At 45.7% G+C, this 16,030-nt stretch overlaps 1 protein-coding gene across 1 annotated transcript in view; it reads right to left on the bottom strand.

Annotated features, from left to right (window-relative positions):
• Positions 1-563: 563 nt before the first annotated feature.
• The window catches only part of LOC117474466 (forkhead box protein O3-like), a 29,176-nt gene continuing 13,709 nt past the window's right edge, over positions 564-16,030 (bottom strand). The window contains exon 2 of the mRNA XM_034120267.1: positions 564-4,817. Coding sequence (XP_033976158.1) covers positions 3,102-4,817 — 1,716 coding nt within the window. The 3' untranslated portion in view covers positions 564-3,101. The remainder of the gene's footprint in view (positions 4,818-16,030) is intronic.

Genomic DNA, 16,030 nt, shown 5'->3' with positions numbered 1-16,030 from the left:
TAACAAGCCTTATGACACACACACAGACACATACACACACATTAGTCCAATCCTGCCAACTCTGTCTGTCTGTCTGGAACTCTCTCTCACACAGAAAAGAAAAATCACCCTTTTCTCTATGGCTTTTTCATGTAGTCTCTAGCACAAGTGATGCTTCCCGACATATGTGAAGTTATTTTTTATTATTTATTTTTTCATTCATACATCCCACTCTTTCTGCCTCCCACGCAGCTACTTGGTGTCCTGCTCAAACACGAATGCCAAGAGAGGTTGGGAGTTATTAAAGGAGTTATTTTTCAAAAACGAGACAAAATACACAATGAAGAAATAAATTACCAAGCAACACACATTCATTCATCTTGTCAGCGGTTGTATACATGCACATGAGAGACATTTCACCTGACAAGCACAAGCAGCTCAGGAGAATCCACTCAAATCTGAATTGTAAGGAAAAGGTCATACAGGGTTTTTCTTCTCTCATGAACAAAAACAAATTCATGATCAGATTCACAAAATTGTAAAGACAGAGGTTTTCTTTTAATTTCATTTATTTAACAGTCACCAGATGATGAGATACATTCTCTTAAAAAAGAAATAGACAACAAAACTGATATTATTTTGAGATTTTTAAAAACTATTATACAATATTCTTAATATATAGATTTTGTACAAAATAAAAGTCAGTAAAAGGGGCAAAGGGAGAGTGACATCTTTAAAAAACAGAGAAATAAAAGAAAGGAAAAAGGAGTTGACTCAAACAACTACCACATTTAGGAGTGACAAAGACCAATCTTTTTCATAAATAAATATAGGAAAATTAGACATCATATATAGCTCTCTTTCCAATAGTAGGGCTTCGCTAAAGGTCTGTAGCATAGGTTAACATAACTGCTTTGTGTGGCCCATTTGCTTAGAAAATTCCACACATTTTCCACACAGAGATTAGCTGGAACCAGCGTGACTAAAAGCCCTGAAATAAAGGGATTTATCTCAATAATGGGTCTGAAAGTCTGCGCCGTGCTTGACCTTTGGCTGTAACAATAACCCTCGCCCAGCCCTTACCCCCCCATCTTTCTCTTTGTGTGCCGTACTTGGTGCAAACCAAGCGCAGAGAGTCTCCTTAAGGGAACTGTAGAGAATAGGGGTCTTTTTTTCTCTATCTCTTTCAAGGCCAGTGAGAAACAAGCTTGAGACTCCCCCACTCACAAACAGAGACAATTGAGGAGAGCGCGTGTGGGAGGGGGTGCACGGTATCAGAGCGTAGGAAGGTCATCCTGCACTATCGACAACATCTCACCGTTGAATCCCGTCCTTACACTATGGATCTTTAAGCGCGGTCCTTGTTGGTCCTTAGAAATTCAACAATACAACAACAACTACAAGACAACAGAATAAACACACAAAAAGTGGATGTGGATGGCTTGACGCAGACTCATGCCACTTAGATTGGCTGATTGTTTTCTCCTTAAGTCTCTCCCTTTGCACCTATTTGAAGCTCAGGGTATAAGCAGTGGAAACATGGGAACAAGGGGGATACAGAACACAGAGATTGGAGATGATTTACAATACGAATACACTACCTGTTTTCAGACACACACGCCCAAAGAGTATGGAAACCGAGGCTAATGATTGATTCCACTGCAACAACAGTTTCCCATTTTTTCCCTTTTGTACCCTCTATGAGCAGGCAAGTGGACAGTGACATTGGCCCCTCTCAGAGCAGGACAGCAGGCAGAGTGACTCGGCGTTAATCACAGTTTTGTCTCGCTTTCTTGGCACGTTAAGTCGAAGAGGCGAGCGGCTGCCTGAGCGGCCGGGGTGAGAGATGGGAGGACAACGCGTTAGATTCTCAATAATGACGCATCGCTGCCGCATCACTTTGGAGATTAAAAGCAAGATGCTGAATTTCAATCAAGCCACATTAATGGCTTGGTGTGAGGAATGGTCACTTTGTCTCCACTGGCAGGCGGGGGGAGAGAGAGAAACTGGCGCGAGAAGCCCAGGTGAGACAAGGTGATACAACATTTTTAATTCACCAAATTGCATGCTAGCCGGTAATGATGGAATCCATTTAACGATGTAGTGACAATATTCTCTAACCGAAAGGCAAAAGGGCATTGACAAAATGTTACATCCAAGATAAAGTCAAAGCGCCAAGGACTAAATGTAAGTAGCCGTATATAACAGCGCTGATCTGTTGAGGATGTGAATGTCATTAGCATATTAATGGTAAACTTGTTCTAGATCTGATTTCTTTTTAAATATGGTGTACAATATATTGTAATAATTGTTTTTATAAATGTGGTACAGTGAGGGATTGTTATACTTGTAAACTTGATACTTGTTTCACTTAATTTTTTATAATGCTGCTACTTACATTTATATACTTGGAATGTGTAATTATTATTTGATTTTAAATGTTTAGTATGTATGCCACTATTAAATACTGATTTTATTTTGTCTATCATTATTGTCTCTTTGCTGTAACAATGTCAATTTCCCCTCTGTGGGACTAATAAAGGAATTCTGATTCTGATGAAGAAGAGGAAACGTCTAAGGTTTTGAAAAAAGATCAAAAAGACACTAAGGACATTTGGCAAAAAAAAAAAGATTGTCCTCACCACCTCTGAAAATGAGTCCAATTTTAATTCAATGCCAAGACGTGTCACTTTATAAACTTGTGGAGCTTGTGATTTCCTCATTTGTTGCCGTCAAACGCTGCAGCCACCTTACAAAGCATGTCAAGCTCTGCCTGCGCTGCTCTGAGAACGCGTTGCACTGGTAGATGTGACCCACTTGCAATAAAGTGCATTGAGAGTTCAGTTCTCATGGTAGATGAGAAGCGATGTCGGGCAAGCACAGCTGAGAGATTGTCATCACAGTATAGCTGAAGAAAAACCTAACGTGACATGAGCTAGATCTCTAGGGGGGGGGGGGGCGGAGGGAAATCAAAAGAGGGTAGGGTGACAGAAGAATTGTCAAGACAACAAAGAGGGGGAAGTGTTGGTCCTATAGTCGCTGTGTCAAGTCAGGAATGTCACAGTTGAGCACAGTGCTTCATGGGTAGTTCATTTAGGGTTAAGGAAGTGTTGTCATAGACTTCAGCCAGGCACCCAGCTCTGGTTGCTATGGGCTTGTTGTGGACCCGTCAGACCGCTCATCCCCATCCCCATGCCCATGGTCACACCCATGCCCATACCCATGCCGATGCCCACCCCCTGGGCAAGGGAGCAGTCAAAGTTAAAGTCCATCTCCTCCGCAGAGTCCATAATGTCATGGAGGAGGATGGAATCCACATCGCAGTCCAAGCTGCCGTGGAACATGTCAATGTCCAGGTCCGCCGGTAGTCTCTCGTGGGGGAGAGGTTGGTGATAGCCAAGGTAGTTGCTACCAACACAACCATTACCAATCCCCTGGCCATGATGGTATGGTCCGTTAGTCATGCCTTGGTGTTGTGGGTCTGGGTAATGGTTGTGACGGGGGTGTGGGGCGGCGGCCACGTGGCAGGAGTCCTGGGGCAAGCCGATCATACCTGCTGGGTTTGGGGGGAGGGTGGTGGAGGCCGGGAGGTGGGCATGTGAAGGGGGGCTGTACAAGAAGGGAGCTTTGTGGTTGTAGGTCTGCAGCTGATTGCTGTTTCCGCGGGGGGTGAGGGCCACAGCCCGGGGCGGTGTGTGGTTATGGCTCTGGTTGAGGTTGTGACCGTTGTGAGCGAGGCTGTGAGGTGAGTTGTGGTTGTGGTTAGTGACATTGTTGTGGTTATGACTACTCGTATGGCTGTGAGTTCTGTTATGGCTATGAGCCGAGCTGTGACTAAGAGGTCCATTGTGGCTGTGGCCATTGTGGAGGCCAGGGAGGTGGCTGTGATGGTTGGAGCCTACTCCATTACTCGTTTGACCCATCATAGGATGGCTTTCCCGCTCCTGTCCCAGCATCATGTCCTTAGAACAGTACTGCTGCCTAGCTGGAACCCCTGTTAGCAGGCTCTGCAGGGCGTTGGTGCTGGAGTAAGCCCGCATGGTTCCAGAGAAACTTGCCGGCTTGTTCTCCTGAATGGTCTGCATGGGTGAGTGGTGGCGTAGCATCCCCATGCTTGTTGCACCATAGACGCCGGCCCCATAGGGGCTCTGAGCCTTCACCCCCGAGCTGTAGTGGTAGACGGGGGTTTGGTGCTTATGCCTGCCAACAGCTGAATGCTGCTGATGTTGCGATGGGTGATGATGATGATAACTATCCTCCATCAGTTGCTCATCCAGGCTGATGGCACCTGTCAGGTTAGCTAGCTGGGGCAGCTGCTCGAGTGGAGGACAGAGATTACCGGCCCCCCTGGATGGAGAGTGGGTACTGGTCGGAGAGGGGTAGAGGTGGGGGGAGGTGGAACAGGACAGGCCACTCTCCTCTGGCTCCTCTGGCTCTCCTTCTGCGAGGATGGGTGACAGACGGCCGCTCAGTGTGGACGCTGACGAACTCGCCCTGGAATGGAGGTCCGTCCAAGCATCAAACTCTCCGTCTGTCCCACATGAACCCCCAGTTGCTGGGAGGCCTTTATGTGGTGGGCTGCCATGGTCGGGGGAGCCCTGAAGCCCAACCACAACAGACCCTGCTCCTATCCCAGGCCGGCCAACCCTTTTGCCCCGGACGCGGCCTTTGCTTTTTAGGTATTTGGTGCTGTTGTCCATGGAGACCGCTCGCCGGCGGGGAGACTTGCCCATCTTCCCTCCATCTGGGTTCAGCATCCACCAAGAACTCTTCCCTGTTCCCTCATTCTGTACCCTGATAAAACGTGTGTGGAGGGATAGGTTGTGTCGGATGGAGTTCTGCAGAGAGATAAGAGAGACACACACAGTGAGGGAGGGATCAAATTAAATACACATCACTTATCATTTGTACATAAAGCACTTTTCGGAGATAAGCACTTCATATGAGCACATTAGCATAAGATTCATATAAAATGTTCCAGAGGAATATAGGATTTCTTGACATCAAACGTTAAAATCAATAATGCACACAAACATACTTGTAAATCATTCAGTCTATATACATGCTCAGTCATAGGGAAATGTGCCAAAATATCGGGTCTCTTCAACGTCTATTATTAAATATACAAAACACTCAGACGTATATGCACAGCCCTCCTTGCAATCAGTGTCAACTGGAGTCAGGAAATTGGGTGTGCGTTTAAAAATACAAACATGTATGAAGGAAAGCTGCAGCTGGCACATAGCGCGACCCTGTCAACCTCAACCAACCTGAAGCGACCTGAGACTCGGTTATGAGACACTCTCCCTATGTACGTCAATCCTCCCACTTTCATTTCCATCAATCCATCTGTCCTCCTCTACTTCTCCTTTCAGCCGGGCTGATGTAAGCTGCTGTGGTTGGGCGTACTGTATGTTTGAAGTCGGTGCCAGTCTGGCTTAGTGCCAGCCCTGTCTCTTTTGCTCTCATAGGTTGAATGGGGGGGGATGTATTGGAAGAATGAGCCAGGAGCAAGGAAGGCTAATGGATGTATCCCACCTTCCGACAGCTACCTTCACTCCCCATCTCCCTTGTTCTGTCTTTATCATGATCTTCTTTTCTCCTTTGAGTACTACATATTTTCTATTTTTCTTATTTCACACACCTCTTTGCACACAACAGTCATTTTCCACTTCTGCTTTCAATCTCTGTGCCTTCAATTATACAGTGTGTCATCAATTATTTTCCCATTATCTTCTACACTGGCATTGTACAGTCACCGACTCAGTAATTCGTAGGATATAGTGTCTTTTTAGTATCATTTTACTATCATTTATCTCAAGGGTGCTGAATGCTTACATTTCCCGGTGTGCAACAGAGTCTGTCGTTGCAATTCTGCTCTTTGTTGTGCGTGAGGCATGTTGACGCTCAGGAAAAAATATCAAATCAAAAGCACCTCCCATGGTTCGGGAATATACTGGGACAAAAGATTGTTTCAGATTGAGGGGTACTTCTACCATCTCCATTATGTTGCGGATTATTTGTATTCACACTGAATTGCACGGCAGGGAAACAAATAAATCAAATTGCGGCAGAGAACACATAAATGGGAGGCGCACTGAATTCAGGTGATCTGTGAATGCCTCCTTGGGTTATCTCGCTGTGACACCTCCGGCATTGGGTAGCCATGGCAACCGGGTAAACGTGCAACTGCAGAACTATATCATATTGTGTTGCGAGTCAAGAGAGGGAGAGATGGAGGGAGAGTGGGGGATGGGGGAAAAGGATGCAAGAGGAGGCGGTTGTTTGATGCTGCTGCTCCAACACTAAACAGCCTTTCATCTCGGCAGTGCAGGTCCGCAGGGGATGCCCGCTCCCCGCTTCTGACGGCTTCTCTACGTGCCGCGCCAACTCCCCGTCTCACCCCGGCTGGATCATCCACCCATCATACCACTCCAAATCATCCCCATCAAGTCGCGTACATGCCTGAATTAAAACATATGTAAGCTTTCATGCCGGTCGTAAATGGGGCATCTTTCAGAGGGCTGAACCACTTCATGCTGCCACTCTGTGTGACCTGTCTGATTCAAATCGCAATTTATCCCCGTATGAGGGAAGAGCAGCCCCATTGAACTTGGAGGGATTTGTCATCATCCCAAACCCTCTTTAGCTGATGAATCCACCTGCCACAGAGATTTGAGAGATTTCGGACTGTGGCCAGCCACGGCATCATCATCATCATCATCATCGTCATCATTAGATGCTGGCTTCCTGTTGTGTAGTTTTCCACCACATGTTATTCTTTGTCATCCTGTTTGTGTGTTTTACGATCTAATAATAGCTCAGGTTGCAGGTGGTTCAACTGTGGGTGTGGTTCTGTCCGCCTCCTGTTCCATGAGTCTGAGTCAGGGGCAATTTGGCCAGCCTATGGCCCTCACGCCCCCGAAACAAGCAGTCGCCGCTAATCCCCCTCCATCCCCGAGTAATCCCAGACAATCCTGGGCTAATCCCAAATTGATTCAGGGGCACTCCCAGCTGGGTGTCTCTCACAGAGCCATGCCAGGTCACCAGGGACACAGCGGGCAGGCTATGATCCAATAGATGTACAGCATAAGGGAAGTTTAAGATGTGGGAAATAGGGTCGCTATAAACCCCTAATGGAAGTAGTGTTAAGCCATTCCTGATGTTAGTGTGTGCGCATTTTAGTAGATTTTTGTCATCTGATAACTAACTGCAATTTTGATGCCTCCATCGAATCAACTACCTTTACCCTGTGTTCTGTCCTTGAGGGTTGGCTTTGTCACATTTCTACCCCTGCGGGTTGAATAGAATAAAATTGAAAACTTTATTATGTATTAAATATTCATAAAATGGAAATTCACTTTCAGCCCCCTGGCTTGCTGAGGCAGACGGATGAAGCCCACAGAAACATACAATGACAGAGAGGAACACACACATCACACGCCTGGGTCCAGGAAGCTGCTTCCTATTCAAATCATACCCCTTTAATACAATGGGCCTAGTGGAGAGGGTTCTAAATAATGAATGAACCGGTGGCTGGGCTTATGCAGAGAGATGCATTGCATGGTCCCATAATACTGAGGAGAACAGACAGATTCATAAGTAGAGGTTTGACTTCTTTGTGTTGTTATCAGGGATATTTACCCTCCTTCTAAGTCTCTAAACACAACTCAATCAGGCGGAAAGGGGTTAACCTGGACATAAAGTTAAAAGAGGATAAGGGGAAGAGTTTATGGACAAATCAAGCCAATTAAGGTGAATGAGCTTCTATTAGATGCAGGAAAAACAATCAGCTTGGGTTCAACTCTCATTAAGACCTTCAAATCCTGATAGCTGATTTAGATATTTAGACAACAAGCCACAGGACGGCCCTCTCTGCACAAATCTGACATGTTGACACTTTTTGTCCAACAGGTGGACTTGGTAGAAAGAGGGTTTTTTTATTGCTTAAGAAAGGAGACAGAATCAGAAAGGAACTTCTTGTGTGAATTTGGTCGAACAGATTATTGCCCAATTTTTGTGGATGATCACATTCATCCATAATAATCTCTTGAAGAACCATTTATATGGCTCTTGGAAGTCTTATAATACCAATCAATTGTTCTCCTGTTTTCCCTCCCTTCTCTCATGCAAACTCAGTGTGATTCAGGGACTGGTGAGGCCCCTTTAATGTTGGTAATCAATGGAGTTTAATGGCTATCACTGCTGAGGCTTAGCACACATCAAAGTCTGTCTGCCTTCACAATCCAGCTCTATTATAGAGGCCAATATGGGTGCTCGATATGCCCACCTTTCACTCAACAATCTTTAACTGCCATTGGCTTGTCAGTTGAGTGACTGTGCCCACTTGTGCATATTGGCTAGTTGCCCAATGTGTCCCTCTGTTGCCTCTCATGTCAGTCAGGCATTATCATTGGGAGTATTTGAGTATGGGGGCAGGGGTTCGTATGTTGGGCCCAATGGCTCATCTTGGGTAACTCGACTGGCATGGGGGTAGATGTGCTTTAGGGGGCAGCAGGAGGTGGAGGCGCCTGGGGGTAAAGGGTGGGAATATGGAGGTACCACAAGAGGCCCATCCACGCCACACAAAGGGGTGCTCTCAAAATGCCCCCCATCCCCCCCTATTACCCCCCATCAGAACCCACGCTGGGGGTTTTCCCGCTCACACACCCACACACATGCTCACACACAGAGAGGCAATGAAACAGGTCAAATGGTTTATAGGATCCATCTTGTGGCGAATGTGCACTCATTCAAACAGAACTGAGTGACGAACTAAAGCACTGTGAGTGGGGTCTGGGAACCAGCAAAAAGAAACCACTCACCCGATTCAAACAACCTCAAGGGTGAAGCAGCGTGGTACGCTTGCCCAGCTAAGAACACAGCAGCTGTTCTTGTAGTGGCACCGGGTAAAGCCGTTTGCCACACTCGACTGGTATTACCAAACCATTTCAAGCAGAATGAAGCCATTATGTATTGTCAAAGGGTATCCCTCTATGGTACACATTCATTTGATAAGCCTAAATCAAGGGGGAGTAACAGAAGCACTAACTGTGTTTATTGTGATGCTGTTTTTGCCTGTGCAGAAGGCAGGAGGGTTTAGGGGGAGGGGGAAGATTCAACACAAGTAGTTTTGTTCAGCACAGGAATGAGTTTTGTCAGCTAAGCCTGTCTCCAGGCTATTGGTGGAAATTAGCGCCGGCTAAATATTCGCTTTCCATGATTGATGTCACGGCTCGCGTTGTCCCTTTGAAGGGAAATAAAGAATTTAGAGCCATGTGGATTAATAGGGACAGGGTTGGGGAATTTTGTGTGTCTGAGGGGGACTTGAAGAGGGACTGTAGGGCCTAATGGCTGCACAGATATGGCCCAATGGAGCTGAGACGATATGGTGTATCAGAGAGTGAGAGAAGACAAGTGAGACTATGACAGTGAGTACAAGAAAGAAAATTGGAAATTGTTTGTGTGTATGTGTGTAAGAGAGAGAGAGAGAGAGAAAGAGAGATGTAGCCATTTGCCTGAGAAGCCCGGAGTCAGATGATTAAAATCCCTTTAGGAGGCTTCTTTAAGAGAGACAGATGGGCAGACGGGCCTGTTTTTGGAATGCAATCAAATTGAAAAGATTAAAAAGGAGTCTCTTTTATTAGGAGGTGAGAAACAGTTACTTCTCTGCCACATGCCATCATCGCCTCCACAGCAGTGGTCACGACTGCATTGGCATGCGAGGCACATTACAGCTCTTGTTGGAGAAGAAATAAACCTGGGATTAAGAATTGTATCTCAGTGTATAACTGTGGGGTCTCTTAATGAATGGCAGCATTTTCTAATTTCTTGTTGAATAAATATGATTTACAGGAGAGAGACAAAAACTTCAGGCTATGATTACTTCAAGAATCATTACAGAAAAAGGCTTCAGTGAACCAGGTTAACTCAATCATTTCCCCCCAATATCTGTCCCATTATGGACAGAACTTTCCCTTGATCTCAATGACGAATCTGAACAGGTACAATTCAAATGCATTCCCTCGGCTGCGATTGTACTTGAATAGACCGAGTTTGCACAGTAGAGCGATTCAAGCACTGTGAAAGGTGCTCTGTATTCGACCCTATTATTCCACAACACTGGAGTGCCATTTATAAAAAGGTTTAAAATGGAAAGCAAGTGTGTGGTACTGTGTCTGGTAGCCTCAGATCAGGAAGTGGCTGTGGAGAGGGGTGTGATGGAGTTGGTAGGGGATTCCTGCCTGACTGTGCACTAATTGCATCCAATGGCAGGCGAGTCATCAGCCGTGCCCACTCGGGCGCCAAGGGAAGGGTTGGCATTGGGGGCAGGGTGTGGGATAGAGAAGGGCTGCTGCAGCTTTGGTGGGTAAAAATAGATGCTAACAGATTAGTGGAGCATCTGAGACCCGGACAGGGGATCGGAAAATCCGCTCGCCTGATGCCAGGGACAGCTGAGTGTTTCCGGTGGGCGCAAAGGGGACACAATCTGGGCCTCACGTCTGACACCCACGCACCAAACGGGGGAGCCTCAGAGTGGGTGTGAGCATAGGGTGTGGTTTTTCTACTTGGACCTGCAAGGTAGGAAGAGCTCGCGCCTCCCACTGAGGATTCACACAACAGGTGTTTGGGCTCGGCCACCTGTGGGGCCGGCCGCCTGCTCGCACTTCACACCTCGTCTAGGGAGCAAACTAACATTTTCCACTGGGCCTGCCATGCTTTTCTTAAAGACCAACACGTTTCTGGAGAGGCTTTTACAGCTATTTTTACAAGATCTGCATGATATACGCGTGCACAAGTCAACCTGCATTAATGCGAGCGCCTGTGTGTCTATATTTGTGTATCAGCCCATTTAATAGCCAACAGGCACAGTGTGGATTTGATTATATTGAAACCTCCCTCTGCTGTATGCAAAGAAACTGTCGGTGGAATCAATGCAGGCCCAGGCTTTTTTCACACTTTGCCTCCACATAATCTCATTCATAACAATGAGAATCTCATTTCCCACATTCTAAAGGTCAGTGCACACTTCTGATCACACTTTAATAAACATCATTCTCAGCGTTTAATTTAATTTCAGCAGAGCAGGAAACTCATAGGCAGCCATGCAAAATTCATCAGATCGTCCCTTTAATTGTTTCGCTTTCACAGTACAGAGAAGAATGACCACAATCACGGCAAGGAAAGAAATAATGCACAAACAGGCACACATCTGCAAAACACACACATACACACACACACACACACACACACACACACACAGACCGAGAACAGATAAGTAGAGTCAGTCAAGTGCCAGTTTTTGTTACGTTTTAATAAAATAATCTTCACGATTTTTTCTTGGCGCAGCACCAAGTCGTGGCTCCACATCTCTTTGTCATCACACATTTTAACTCTCACATAAATTGGCAAACTGTACCAAACAACCACACAAACATTTCCACACACACACACCTATGCACACACACTCTCTCTCCCTCTGTCACACAAGTACATTGCGCACACATGCCAACATGACACAAAGCCTGGCACACCGGGCACACTCATTACCGCAATGCCAAGCTACCAGTTGCTAAGGAGACCTGTGGGAGAGGGAGGGTTCCTTGTTGTTGCCATAGCAGCCGGCTCGCTCCCTGCCAACCCTCTCCCTCGGGGGAGAAACAAGGCGAGAGGTGGGGGGGTGAAGTGGGTAGAGGTAGGGGGCAGCGGTTTAATAGGGCTATGAGGTGCAGAGGAACTTCATTAGCCATCAGTGTGCGTCTGCTTCCCATGAATGCAGACCCACATGCAGCACTTCAGCCCGCAGACTCCCACTTACTCACGCACAGCCCATAGACTCTCACTTATTCGCACACCTATACGGAGAAGATGAAGAATGGCATGCTCTGAATGAAAAGCGGGGAGTTGGCAGTGAGGGTCGAGTATATGTGTAGGAGGGGGGGGGGGGGGGGGGGGGGGGGAGGTTGAGAGGGCAGAGGTGGGTTGAAGGATGGTGGAACAAAAGAGAGTTAGAAAGAGTCGTGGATGTGGGGGCCCACTTGAAAGAGTGGTGCACTCTTAGGTAGTTAAGGCTGCATGAAAGCAGTTCCCTCTGTAACTACGCCCCCACCTTTCCAACCTTGACCTTCAGATACAGCCTCCATTTTTCAAACAATAGAATAGCTCAATACAGCCAAATACTTATAGCACACTGTACATACTGTATGCTTTCTCTGTAGAACATTCAAGTGCACGACAAAGCAAGTGTTCCTCCGTAAAGCCCTTGAAGCTATTAAAAAGCCGACTGCTGTTTTGTGATTATGTATTTTACCTATGCCATGTCCATTGTAAAGAATGCAAATTGGAAATTCAGTTAAGACGTTTTCCATTGTTTTACTACATTTGCCGTTATAGATTGCTTTATAAAAGTTTGGCATACAGACTTACATTTCAAAGCACAGTCAGAAAACTCTGCTTGGATGCATATTGACATATCCTTCAGTTTCTGTTGTCAGATAAAAGATAGTCATTTTAATTGTGAATGATATGAACACCACTTGTGAACGGAGATGTTGAAAACGCTGCTGTAAGATTGACAAGCTTTTGCAAACACAGCCAAGGCGCCTCATCTCAGCCAACAAATGTCCCTGTGATAATAAAGTTTTATTAAATCAATTCAATTGTCAATAAATGTATTGGTTTTTAATCATCCTAATGTGGCAGCACAAAAGTACCATTGGATAATAGACACGAAATAATGAGCATCATAGTTTTCAGATTAAAACACTTGAGGTGTTTCTCACTTTGATTTTGATGGAATAAAAATATAGAGAAAATCGATTTGTATTTGTTTGTATTCGCCGCATCACCCAAGACTCCTCACAAATGTGAATGAATTTGAAAAATCTGACTGTGTATCAAAAGTTTCACACAAAAGTGGCATTCATTTTGTACTGCAGTTCTATTTGAGTTGCTACCCATTATAAATGCTTCATTTGTGCCACAAATGACTTGACAAAATGACTGCTTTCCTTGAAAAAGAAAGGAACAAATCTCCAGATAACAGAACTAGATTTTAATATTTTTCAAAGAGACTGGCTGTTGGTGCTTGAATCGACTGCCTCGGCTAAGATCTGGAGAGAAAAAGATGTAAAAGAATCCGCGTTAGTGTGGACCTGACCTCAGAACCAGGATGCTTGTGAAATCATTGAGAAGCGAGTTCGACTCCTGCTGTAGGGTCAACGTGACTTCTGTATTCAGGAGCAGAGCTTCTTTTATTGACTGCCTGATAACCCACGATGCTCCTGGCTGCCTCAAATTCTCATACTTTAAGTAGCAGTGTGTAGTATGAACAAGGGGAGAGTATTGATTGGGTCTGAATGAACTCTGTGTGGTTAAGAACACCACTCACCACCCCTCTAAAACCTCTGATACCCCAACCCGAGCTTAACCAGGGCTCGTGAGGAGAGAAAAATGAAGGATAGCGAGTGAAAGACACTACTGTCAAACTGAGAGAAATGAGGATAAGGGGGGGGGGGGGAACACAAGACAACCCTCCTCCATCCCTCCTTTCTCCCCCCCCCCTCCTCCTGTCTCCGTTTTCTGAAACAAAAAGAGCCCAATTAAGTCAGTTTGAGTTAGGGTCTCATGTGTGTGTGTGTGTGGGGAAAAACGTGCATCCAGATCCTCAGTGTGTGTGCGCAATAAATAGAAATAGGGGGGCCAATGCAATGTAAGTTGTCTGAGAGAGGGGGGAGGGAGGGGGGGGGGGGCATTGGGGAGAAAGGGGATGGGTGAAGCTCTCTCTCTCTCTCTCTCTTTAGCCTAAGAGGGCCAAACTTGCTCTCAGCTCCTCGACGGGAGACGCTGAAATATTAATCGCCACGCTCCAGCCGCAGACTAGTGAACACAATCGCTTCAAACTCCCACCCTAATGAGTGTGTTCATGAATGGCTAATGTGCACAGATGGGGGGCTGATGACTGGATAGTTGCATCGGCGGGGTGAGTGAGGGAGAGGGAGAAGGGGGGAAAGTGAAATTTCGGCGGGGCGTGTTGAGGGGGTGCAGAGGCATGCCATGACCTTTTAAGATCCTCCTGAAAACTTAATTAAGACTAGCCCCGCGCTACTCTCCCTTTCTCTTACTCCCTCTCCCACACACACACTCTCAATCCTGCATGCCGGCACACACACACATCAAATACAATTCTCTATGATCCCTCATTCTGGACCTCCCTCCTCCAAGTGCATGCTGATTGTTTCCCCCCTTGCACTTTGCACAAACCCCGCTGAGCAGTAGATTTCTGGGTCTAAAACTTCAAATAAGTCATGCAGGAACACGACAATTTCTTAACGCACACATATCCCGAGATAAACAAAAAAACACGAGTCGACATTAAAACTGCAGAAGCAGGTATATGTCGTTGCTGGCCCCCTGCGTGGATACATCTCAGAAAAGGATGGAACAAATCCACGGGGCTCTGAAGAGCAAGGTGAAGAACTCTTCCCACAGAGAAGCTGGAGTTAAATCTGTCGGGGTGAGCTGAATCCTAAACCGGTTGATATGGCGGGGGGGGGGGGCGTGTATAGGCCATAGCGCCATCTCAACTGGAGCTTGTTCTTTGAAAATGGTAATGCTTCACATGCATCTTTTATAGCTGAATCTGACCTCTTCCTCAACCCCTGGGATACACTTTGCCACGGCATGGTCCTCATCGTCGCCATTCCACGTACTGACGTCAGACACATTTTGATAACATGTGGAGGAACACAGAAATGCGGGTTAACGCGTCCTCCATGCACTCTCCATTAACATAGAGGCCACCTACGGATTAAGTGCATTCAGCGTGCAGACGCATATACAGACACACACACACACACACACACACCGAGATGCATACACTCACAGCATCTAATTAGAAGAGTGAGATGCTGTGACCTAATTCCTAATCTCGCCTCGGCAGTAAGGATCGGAGCCTATGCTGGGATCGGTTGGATTAGGGCGGGAAAGTGGAAGGTGCCTCACAGAAAAAAAGTATGGGAATGGAGAGAGGGGAGGAAATGAGGAGACAGGATTTAGGAGGCAAAGGCTAAGACAACTATGACACCATTATGTGCAGCTAAAGTCAATGTGTGGCACTAATGTGCATCACGTAATACAATGCACAACATGCTTTTCCCTCAAATTGAACTTTGTTTTTAGACCATTATGAAACTGCAGATTTTACATTTAGGCCATTGAGACTTTTTGTTGACTATTTATTGGGGTTTATTCCCCAGTTCCCTCAATACAAACTTGAGAAATGTTCGAATGTGCCATATGTTTCTGTGTCTGTCTTTGGCAATGCTCTCTGTGCTGTTTTGTATAGTTACATTTAAATGTGTGTGGTGGTCTTAAGCATCCTTTTGTTAATGCTGAATAAATTGTCTCTTTAGAATACTTATTTTTTATTATCCTTGTATATATATATATTTTTTTTGCAATTTCTTTTTTTTAGATTGTTTATGTTCGCACCAACAGATAAGCAAATTGTGTAAACATTCCTCGCAATAAACTTGATTCTGATGCCAAATAATTAACTTACTGCTCATGAAACCTTACAATGTGTTGTTGAACACTAAGGCAACCATATTCTAGAGATGTTTTACATTTCATAGTATTCATCCCTCAAGATAGTTAAAGTGAAATTCACACATCTAAAATATATCCACCAAATGGATATATTTTTGAATGTATATAGGATGTAGGTAAAAGTTCCCTCCATGATGCTCTCCTGCATTTGGGCCACACTGACTTGAAAACTAGCAGCAGCAGCACCGCAAGCTGCTCTCCCTCCCCCTCGTATCCCCCGTGTAACTGCCTTTCCTGCCAACACACTGTAGGCATGATAGAGGGAAACCAGTGGAGGTACTGAGAGGGAAATTAACCTTTTGGAAGGGACTGCTTTGGCAATGCTCTGTGTGCTATAGGAGTTCAAGATTTTACTCTGCTGCCAACAGGATGCTACAATGCATTCATCATCCTTTGTGTAATTCTGTCATCTGAATTTCTAAATAAAGTGGATGTCATATGC

Source organism: Trematomus bernacchii, unplaced genomic scaffold (genome assembly GCF_902827165.1).
Source record: "Trematomus bernacchii unplaced genomic scaffold, fTreBer1.1, whole genome shotgun sequence".
Taxonomy (NCBI): Eukaryota; Metazoa; Chordata; class Actinopteri; order Perciformes; family Nototheniidae; genus Trematomus; species Trematomus bernacchii.
This window is presented reverse-complemented; position numbering and strand designations above follow the sequence as displayed.